This window comes from Rhipicephalus sanguineus, chromosome 1, assembly GCF_013339695.2.
Source record: "Rhipicephalus sanguineus isolate Rsan-2018 chromosome 1, BIME_Rsan_1.4, whole genome shotgun sequence".
NCBI classification, from domain to species: domain Eukaryota; kingdom Metazoa; phylum Arthropoda; class Arachnida; order Ixodida; family Ixodidae; genus Rhipicephalus; species Rhipicephalus sanguineus.
The window spans coordinates 67,891,391-67,902,297 of record NC_051176.1 but is presented as its reverse complement, the minus strand read 5'-3'; the positions used below and the strand labels follow the sequence as shown (position 1 = coordinate 67,902,297).

General features: G+C 55.0%; 1 protein-coding gene across 1 annotated transcript; it reads left to right on the top strand.

Moving 5' to 3' along the window:
- Positions 1 to 297: 297 nt before the first annotated feature.
- Positions 298 to 1,122, top strand: LOC119395594 (uncharacterized). The gene has a single exon (XM_037662601.1). It carries the CDS (start codon positions 298 to 300, stop codon positions 1,120 to 1,122), a length of 825 nt encoding a protein of 274 aa, XP_037518529.1.
- Positions 1,123 to 10,907: the final 9,785 nt, after the last annotated feature.

The window sequence follows — 10,907 nt, the reverse complement described above, 5'->3', positions numbered from 1 at the left end:
CTGGTGGTCGCGCAGGCTCTGGAATAATCTTTCTAGCGGCCATCGTCGTCTGCATCGGCTGACTATTAATTATGGCGCGCACAGGCGCATGTGCATGCGCACGCTCCTCGTTCCTCGTGCTAGGGGCTGCGAGGAAAAGAAAACGAAAAAGAAAGAATAGCCTTCTTCTGCTCCTGCCATCGGTCTGAACGGTTCCCTGGTTTTTACGCTCGCCGCCACACGCATTGTTATAGTGGACCTAACCTCAGTCCCTATAACGTGGTGACCCGGACGTGATCGCAGGGCGAGCACTACATCATGGACGGGACCACAAGCGACAGACCGACGATCGGCGCAGAGGGCATCGCCACGGTGCAGATTCACCTGCCGTCGTTTTGGCCCCAGAATCCTGCAGCCTGGTTCACGCACGTGGAGGCCATCTTTGCCCTTCGGCGCATTACCTCGCAACAAGCGAAGTATTGCCACGCTGTCTCCGCGCTCTCAACGGAAGTAGTTGCAGAGTTTCACGACCTTGTGTCCACGCCCCATGAAACCACACCTTATGACCACTTTAAAACGACGGTGCTGCAACGCAAGTCTGTGTCTGTGCGCAGGCGTCTCCAGCAGCTTCTCAACGAAGAGGAGCTCGGCGACCGGCGACCGTCAGAACTGCTACGTCGCATGCAGCAGCTTCTCAGTGGCTGTAAGTTGGATGTAAACAGCCCGCTGCTGCGAGAACTGTTTTTCCAGCGCCTGCCACAGAATGTAGTCCTTGCCTTGGCTACCGCACCTGACGACCTGCCCCTCGACAAGCTGGCGGAGCAGGCTGATCGCGTCGCTGACTATGCGGTAGGAGGTACTGTGGCTACGGCATCTAGCGTTCCGTTGTCGCAACTCGAGGACCGGCAGTCTCGCCTGGAGCAACTGATCGACGACCTCGCCGAGACTGTTAATGCCCTACGGCCACCGTCTCACCCCCGTCGACGAGACCGTGATTACCGTCCCAGATTGTCTCCGAGGTCTAGCTCCCGTTCCGGTCCTCGTCGACGCGTCTACTGCTGGTATCACAGCAACTTCGGTGCCAGCGCGCGTCAGTGTCGTCCTCCTTGCAGCTGGCAGGGAAACGTACCGCAGAGCCACTGATGGCGGCCAGTGACTCTTGCCATACGACAAGCCGCCTATTCTACGTCACTGACAGGATTGCCGGACATCGATTTCTCGTGGACACAGGTGCAGAGGTCAGTGTCGTTCCTGCCACACGACTCGACCGGCAGCGCTCTCCGCAGACTGCTCCCCTTCAAGCAGCCAACAACTCTGCCATCAATACATATGGTCAGCGCTCTCTCACCATCGATTTGGGTCTCCGACGCACCTTCCGATGGGTATTCGTTGTTGCAGATGTACGCACGGCCATATTGGGTGCTGATTATCTGACCCACTTCGCCCTCAGCGTTGACCTCCGGGCACGTCGACTCGTCGACACAACGACCAGGATGTCCATACAAGGCATCCTCGCACCTCCAACATATACCACTGGAACGGCGCCACAGATACCGGCATCTATGTTCGCCTCAATTCTAGCAGACTTTCCAGCCATCACGAAGCCTTCCAACCTTGAGCTGCCTGTACGTCACAACGTCACGCATCATGTTGTCACTACTGGCCCTCCAGTATTTTGCCGACCCAGGCGCCTCGCTGGGGACCGCCTTGCCATCGCGAAAAGAGAATTCGACCACATGCTGCAACTGGGCATCATCCGCCCTTCGTCGAGCAGTTGGTCGTCAGCTCTCCACATGGTCCCAAAGCGTGATCCAGGGGATTGGCGCCCCTGTGGTGACTATCGAGCACTCAACGCGCGCACCATACCTGATCGCTATCCCCTCCCTCACATTCACGACTTCTCTGCCAACCTCGCGGGAGCGGTGATATTCAGCAAAATAGACTTGGTAAAGGCCTACCACCAGATTCCGGTCGAGCCAGCGGACATCCCGAAGACTGCAATTGTGACACCATTCGGACTTTTCGAGTATGTTCGCATGCCGTTCGGATTGCGAAACGCTGCTCAGACGTTCCAGAAGTTTATAAACGAAGTAACTCGTGGACTTCCCTTCGTATTTGCATATCTCGACGACCTCCTGGTGGCTAGTGTTTCCCCCGAACAGCATTGCACCCATTTGCGTCTGCTATTTTCTCGACTCCAGGAACATGGCCTCCTCATCAACCCCGCAAAGTGTGTCTTTGGTGTCGACGATATTGAGTTCCTCGGACACCGTGTGACAAAAGAGGGAATCAGGCCGTTGGACAAGAAAGTTCAAGCCTTGCGCGACTTCCCTCGCCCAACATCACTCCGAAAGCTCCGCGAGTTCCTTGGGTTGCTAAACTTCCACCGCCGTTTTCTTCCCAACATTGCCCGTATTATCATACTGCTCACGGATCTCCTCAAGACCACCAAAGCTCCGTCCTCCCCACTGACTTGGACGTCTGACGCCGAAGCTTCCTTCTATGCTGCCAAGAACGCATTGGCGGACGCTACACTGCTGGTACATCCTCTGCACGTTGCACCAATGCGTCTTATCACCGATGCTTCTAGTGCGGCTGTCGGCGCGGTTTTACAGCAGTGGCAGCGCAACTCTTGGTATCCACTCGGGTTTTTCTCTCAGAAACTGAAACCGGCAGAAACGCGTTACAGCACGTTTGGTCGTGAGCTACTGGCCGTATATCTGGGCATTCGACATTTCCGACATCTGTTAGAAGGCTCAAGCTTTCACGTCCTTACGGACCACAAGCCTTTGACATTCGCCTTTTCGCGGTAACCCCGATACTTATACCGCACGAGAAATACGGCACCTCAACTTTATTTCCGAATTCACTGTGGACGTCCGGTACATTGAAGGCCCAGTCAATGCGGCTGCAGATGCCCTCTCCCGTATCGACGCGATATCGGCACCCACACTTGACTTCGAAGAAATCGCCACGGCGCAACTTACAGACGTCGAACTTCGAGACATCCGCTCATCCACCACATCACTGGTGCTGTCCGACGTTCCCCTCCCATTTTCTTCCGGCACCATCACTTGCGACGTGTCACGGGGTCGAACACGTCCGTTTGTCCCACTCCGACTCCGCCGTCACATATTCAACAAGCTTCACGGCACAAGCCATCCAGGAGTTCGTGCTACGCAACGTCTCATTACGACCCGCTTTGTGTGGCCGAGTGTGAACTCCGACGTGCGGCGTTGGGCGCGTGAATGCGTGCACTGTCAACGCTCCAAAACGACACGACATACGAAATCACCAATTCACTCATTTCGCCCACCCGATGCTCGGTTTGATCACGTCCACATCGACATCGTTGGACCACTTCCGCCATCCAGAGGTGCTCGCTACATTCTCACCTGTGTCGACCGTTACACCCGTTGGCCTGAAGCGTTTCCTCTCACCGACATAACAGCACTTACCGTGGCTTCAGCGTTTGTCAGTGGCTGGATCTCTCGTTTCGGATGTCCCAGCGTGGTGACCACCGATCGCGGCCGACAGTTCGAATGCGATCTCTTCCGCAAACTCACAGACCTGCTTGGCGTTCGTCATATCCATACGACCGCCTACCACCCATCAGCAAATGGAATGGTTGAACGCCTTCATCGTCAACTTAAAGCCGCCTTGATCGCTCGCCAGGCTCGTTCGTCTTGGGCTGAAGATCTTCCTCTCGTCCTGCTTGGCATCCGCTCGTCTTTCAAGGAAGACCTCGGCTGCACAACGGCGGAGTTGGTCTACGGTACAACGTTGCGTATGCCTGGTGAATTTTTCGCGTCAGCTAGTGTCGCTACGCCCGATCCAGACAGTTACGCTCAACAGCTTCGCTTCCTATTTTCTCGCCTGCGTCCTTGCCCTAGTCGGGATGCATCATCGACTGACGTTTTTGTCAGCAAGGACATGGCTACAGCGAGCCACGTTTTCGTCCGGCGTGCAGGAATTCGACCATCCCTTACGCCTCCCTACGACGGCCCGTTCAAGGTGCTCAGCCGGACAGAAAAAACTGTTACCATCGAGCTCAACGGGCGGGAAGAAGTCGTCGCTCTGGACAGAGTCAAACCCGCCTACTTGGCAACCGCCCCGCCATTATGCGCTTTCGACCACTAAGCCGCCCCTGCAACCAAGGATTCGCCTGGCCCTCTGACATCAAAGACATTTTCTTTGACGCCAGCGCTTCACCCCCCTTTCTCTTAAAGGGAGGGGGAGCCCTCTAGCGGCCATCGTCGTCTGCATCGGCTGACTATTAATTATGGCGCGCACAGGCGCATGTGCATGCGCACGCTCCTCGTTCCTCGTGCTAGGGGCTGCGAGGAAAAGAAAACGAAAAAGAAAGAATAGCCTTCTTCTGCTCCTGCCATCGGTCTGAACGGTTCCCTGGTTTTTACGCTCGCCGCCACACGCATTGTTATAGTGGACCTAACCTCAGTCCCTATAATCTTCATTATTCGCGTCATGTGCGCAATATTAACAAAATGATATACTACAATCTGGATCTCCTCAAACATTCGGGTCAGCTTTGCATAAGGCCGTAGCTAGACGTCCAATGGGCCGGTAACAGAAAACATAGAAAGAAATGAGCATGCTTGGCAATATTGTTCTCTCATAATTATAATTGTTATTAGCCTATCGTTAAACCTTTTTAGGGGATTTTACACAGTGCTCTGCCGTAAGCACGGACACCGCACAACGGTCAAGCTTAGACCTTAATGCGCTTCGGCCCTGATAGTGCACATAATGCCTTATAGATGTGTATCTGGTACCGTGTTTCTCCACAGAATGACGAATAATGGCGTAGTGGGTGCTTTCCAACTCCACAAAAATTATGATTTATGGAGTAGTGGGTACCTTGCATGTGTACTTGATTTAGTAACCCCAAGAGAGTTTACAACGGCCCTTAGAAAAGCCGCTCCTCCAGCTTTCAGTGTGACGGTACTGCGCTTTCCCGAGGCCAGTGGAGCCAAGGACATGGCGCCCCAGCCTTAGGATCGCCAAACAATTTCTTCTTATTATTTTCTTTATACGCGTTTTCAATATCATCCCCATTAGTACCAAGTTACCCGTATGAACACACGCTCATGAGCCTTGGGCCGCAACTGCAGAAATTTCGAGGTCTGCTCTGCGCGTCTGCTCTGCGCGTAGGACCAGGTTCGTGGGCCCTTTTTTTAGATGCGAAGTATCTTAAGGCCGAGCTCAATCCGGTGGTGTGCGGCGTGACCACCCTTACTGCGCATGCGCATACCCTCTCCACACACCTCCTCTCCCCTTCCACTCTCCAGGTTCTCTCTCTCCCATTCCCCTCTCCACTTTCCCTCTAACACCCACCGCAGCGACGATGACCGACCCCGTGCAGCCTGCGCCGATCCTACTCCGGCAGCCCAAGGAGCCGCCAACCTTCCGCGGGTCGTCATTCGAAGACCCGGACACCTGGCTCGAGACTTTCGAAAGGGTCTCAAAATTTAACAACTGGGACTCCGAGGACAAGCTGCGGCACGTTTACCTTTACCTTGAAGACGCAGCAAGGACCTGGTTCGAGAACCGGGAGTCCACTCTTCGAACTTGGGACGCCTTTCGGAGCGCTTTCCTGCAGACGTTTGCAAGCGTCGTCAGAAAAGAAAGGCCGCAGCCTTGCTGGAGACACGGGTGCAACTACCAAACGAAAGCGTGGCCATCTTCGGAGAGGAAATGACCCGACTGTTCGCCACGCTGACGATGCCATGCCCGAGGACAAGAAAGTCCGCTTCCTCATGCGAGGGGTAAGGCAAGAGCTCTTCGCTGGGCTGATACGGAACCCACCCTCGACGTTCCAAGAATTCGTCTCAGAGGCAACCACGATTGAGAAGACGCTGGAAATGCGTAACCCGCCAATATAATCGCCGATTGATTCAAGACAGCCCAGCTGTTCATGCCCTCGGCTCCGACGACCTGGCGTGAAACGATCAGAGCGATCGTGCGGGAGGAGCTTCGCAAGCTCTTACCTTCGGCGCAGCCTCAAGTGGACTTGATCGCAGATGTCGTTCGATCAGAAATCCAGCAGTCCCTGGGCAACCTTGAACCGCCACTGCCTCAGCCGCAAGCCATGAGCTATGCTGCTGCAGCCCGACGCAACGCCGCCCCTCCTCGCCCGCGTCAAGACGCCGCGCCGCCGCAGCAGTTCCGACGTCAGGCACCGCCGCCACCACCACCGACGCCATACCGCCCGCCGACAGGACAACCATGCGCCCCTCGAAAGACCGACGTTTGGCGTGCCCCTGACAACCGACCGCTCTGCTATCATTGCGGGGAAGCCGGCCACACATACCGCCGCTGCCAGTACCGACAGATGGGCCTTCGAGGATTTGCCGTCAACGCGCCGCGCCCGCAGCCAGGCGAACGGCCTCGGGACATCGACGACTACCTCACCGAAACACACTGGCAAGAACGACGACCTTCCCGCTCGCCGTCGCCCGGCCGCTACATGTCTCCGCACCGCCGGCATTACACTGGCCCAAACCGGGGCCGGTCACCTAGCCCGTATCCGGAAAACTAAGGGCAGCAACCGATGGAGGTGCGGTTGCTGTACGACGAACTACCGAAGATCCTCCGCTCCGACGACGACGCCGCAACGAAATCTAAAGAACATGCCGCAAGACGAACGAAGCCCTGACGTCGAAACTTCACGGCCTGAGGAAGAACTGACGACGCCACGTCGAAGCAGCGGAACAAACCGACGCAGCCGTGACCCGACGCCGCGACCCAATTGCAACGCAAGACGACGAACTAGCGACCTCGACGTTCTCACTGACGGCCACAATGTCACCGCTCTCATCGACACTGGAGCCGACTATTGCGTCATCAGTGGGCTTTTCGCCACGAAGTTGAAGAAAGTTAAGACTGCTTGGGAAGGCCCCGAAATCCGTACCGCTGGAGGCCATCTAATAACGCCATCTGGAGTCTGCACAGCAAGAGTTACAATCAATAATCGCACGTATCCTGCGAGTTTCGTAATCTTGCAACACTGCTCCAGGGACGTCATACTTGGCATGCATAACCATCATGGCGCCGTCATTAAACCATCATGGCGCCGTCATTGACTTAAGAACCAAGTCGATAACCCTATCGTCGGACAAAACGACACCGCCGGATACGAATCCATGTCACCATGCCCTGAACGTGCTCGAGGATCAAGTTACCATCCCGCCTCGCTCCAGCATCATAATTCCCGTCAGCACCGAAAAAGCTGAAGACATCGAAGGTGTCATCGAGAGCGATCAGCGTTTGCTACTAGACCGCGACATTTGCGTTGCAAGGGGCATTGCTCGGTTGCATGAAGGAAAGGGAAGCGTGATGCTAACGAACTTCAGCCAAGAATACAGACACCTGAGCAGGGGCACGACGATTGCATACATCGAAGAAATCTTGGCCGTCAGCGATGCGTTCGCCTTTTCAGATCGTGACGAAGCTACGACGACTACCCCAACACCTGAGCCACCCTTCGACGTAAACCCAAGTCTTCCCGCTCGCCAACGGCAACGGCTTCGATGCCTTCTGCAGAAAAACAAAGACTGTTTCTCGTCGTCATCGCGGGTCCGACAAACGCCCCTTACTAAGCACCGCATTATAACAGAAGAAAATGCTCGACCACTCCGTCAGAGTCCCTACCGGGTTTCGACACGGGAACGGGAGGCCGTGAAGAAACAGGTGGACGAAATGCTACGCGACGACATCATCCAGCCGTTGAAGAGTCCGTGGGCATCCCCCGTGGTGCTAGTGAAAAAGAAGGATGGGACTCTCCGTTTTTGCGTCGATTATCGTCGCCTGAACAAAGTCACGAAGAAGGGCGTGTATCCCCTTCCCCGGATAGACGACACCCTGGATCGATTACACAACGCAAAGTACTTTTCCTCGATGGACCTCAAGACCGGTTACTGGCAAATAGAAGTCGGCGAGAGAGACCGAGAAAAGACTGGCTTTATAACGCCAGACGGCCTGTTTGAGTTCAAGGTCATGACTTTTGGTCTTTGCTCGGCACCTGCGACTTTTCAACGGGTTATGGATACAGTACTGGCCGGCTTGAAGTGGCAGACATGTCTCGTGTACTTGGACGACGTCGTTGTGTTTTCCTCAAATTTCGACGAACACCTTCGACCCTTGAAGCTGTACTTCAAGCAATCAAGACCTCCGGACTCACTTTGAAGCCTGAAAAGTGCCGCTTCGCGTACGAGGAGCTCTTGTTCTTGGGTCATGTGATTAGCAAGGATGGTGTTCGCCCGGATCCGCGGAAAACAGCTGCCATCGCTGACTTCCCGACGCCCACCGACAAGAACGCCGTACGCCGTTTTCTCGGCTTGTGCGCCTATTACAGACGTTTCGTCAAGGAATTTTCACGGATCGCCGAGCCACTGACGCAACTCACGAAGGCCGACGTCGAATTCAGGTGGGAACGTCGCAAGTTCAGGCATTTCAAGAATTGAAACGACCCCTGCAGACGCATCCGATACTTGCGCATTTCGACGAGCACGCCGATACGGAAATCCACACCGACGCAAGCAGCGTAGGACTCGGCGCCGTCCTTGTGCAGAAGACCGACGGATTGGAAAGGGTCATCAGTTATGCTAGCTGGTCGCTATCAAAGGCAGAAATCAACTATTCCACAACAGAAAAGGAGTGCCTGGCCATCATCTGGGCTACATCGAAGTTTCGCCCCTACATCTACGGCCGACCCTTCAAAGTTGTGAGCGACCACCACGCCTTGTGTTGGCTAGCCAACTTGAAGGACCCTTCAGGTCGCCTCGCGCGGTGGAGCCTAAGACTTCAAGAATTCGACATTACCGTCGTTTACAAGTCCGGAAGAAAGCACTCCGACGCCGACTGCTTGTCTCGTGCCCCCGTCGACGCACCGCCGCAGGACGACCACGATGATGACTGCTTCTTGGGAACCATCAGTGCCGACGACTTCGCTGAACGACAGCAAGCCGACCCGGACTCAGGGGCCTTGTGGAATACCTCAAGGGAAGGACCGCCGTTGTTTCCAAAAGTATTCAGGCGGGGATTGGCGTCATTCTCTTGAAAAACGACGTCCTCGTAAGAAGAACTTCTCTCCGCCCGGGCCGACTACCTCATCGTTGTTCCTTCGGCACTGCGACCAGAGGTTCTGCAGGCCCTGCACGACGACCCGACGGCTGGCCACCTCGGCTTTTCCCGCAGCTCGCGAGGATACAGGAAAAATACTACCTGCCACGCCTTCCTGCCGACGTCGCCCACTACGTTAAAGACTTGCCGAGATTGCCAGCGACGGAAGACACCGCCGACTAGGCCAGCGGGACTTCTGCAGCCAATCGAACCACCTCACCGGCCGTTCCAGCAAATCGGGATGGACCTACTGGGGCCGTTCCCGACGTCGACTTCCGGCAACAAGTGGATCGTCGTAGCAACTGACTACCTCACCCGTTACGCCGAGACAAAGGCCTTGCCCAAAGGCAGTGCCGCGAGGTAGCCAGTTCTTCGTGGAGCACATCGTCTTGCGTCATGGCGCCCCAGAGGTCCTCATAACAGACAGAGGTACCGCCTTTACTGCGGACCTAACTCAGGCGATCTTCAAGACGAGCCACCGCCGCACCACCGCCTACTACCCACAGACCAATGGCCTCACAGAGCGTCTAAATAAGACCATCGCCGACATGCTGGCCATGTACGTCGACGTTGAGCACAAGACGTGGGACGCCGTCCTTCCGTACGTGACCTTCGCTTATAACACGGCCGTCCAAGAAACGACGCAGATGACGCCGTACAAGTTGGTCTACGGAAGAAGCCCGGCGACGACGCTCGACGCCATGCTATCCAACGTCACCGACGAAGACAATCTCGACGCCGCCGCTTACTTACAGCGCGCCGAAGAAGCACGACAGCTCGCCCGCCTACGGATCAAGAACCAGCAGACGACTGACAGCCGCCGCTACAACCTTCGACGACGCCACATGGAATACCAACCCGGTGACCGTGTATGGGTATGGACGCCAATACGCCGACGGGGACTCAGTGAGAAGCTTCTTCGACGATACTTCGGACTGTACAGGGTACTTCGACGCCTCGGCGCACTTGACTACGAGGTTGTCCCTGACGGCATTACAAACTCCCAGCGGCGCCGTGCACGACCTGAAGTCGTCCATGTCGTGCGCCTCAAACCATATTACGCACGTTAGCGAATCTGAGGACTGTCATTTTGCTTTATTATTGTGCTTTCTTTCTTGTGCTTATTGTTTATATTACTTTGTTGCTTTATTCTTGTTATTTATTCTTGCATGCATTGGCCTGTTCTGTTTAAAGCATCGGGACGATGCTTTTTCAGAGGGGGGCATTGCCACGGGCGTTTCTTTATCACTTTTGCTGTATTCGGTTTTCGGCCACAAAGACTGTCGGCAACGCTCAGCGTGAACCGCGCCTCATTGTTCGAGAACCTTCGCGATCCTTGTAGATCGTTTTGTTAAGATTGCGCGCAAGACGCGCACACTCGAGCTTATTCTAGAATTTGCAGGACAGCCAGCGATAACGCTGGGATATTCGACGGCACATGTTTAAATGCCGACGCGCTTCACCGCTTGTCAGTTGATCGACGGACGACGCCCTGTTCGCCGCTATCTTTGTACAGCGTGTATTGCTGTAGTTCGAGTTCTCATTTTCCGGCCACAAGTTCGGCCAAATAAACAGTTTCATCCTGTAAACGCTGACTGCTGTCTTCGTCGACGTCACGACCACGTGACAATATTTCAGCACACAAGAAGTTACAGCTTCATTCAGTGTGTGTGTGGGCAAACAGTAAGAAAGAACAATGAAGCAATATATCTTGTAATTTGTTGGGACCGCTGCCAGGGTATGCAATGCGGTCCTTTAAAAAAGGGGTGACTTAAAAAGAACGCATT

What these genes read in the sequence shown, in the direction of transcription:
- LOC119395594 (XM_037662601.1), top strand. Translation starts at nt 298, where the DNA reads ATGGACGGGACCACAAGCGACAGACCGACGATCGGCGCAGAGGGCATC.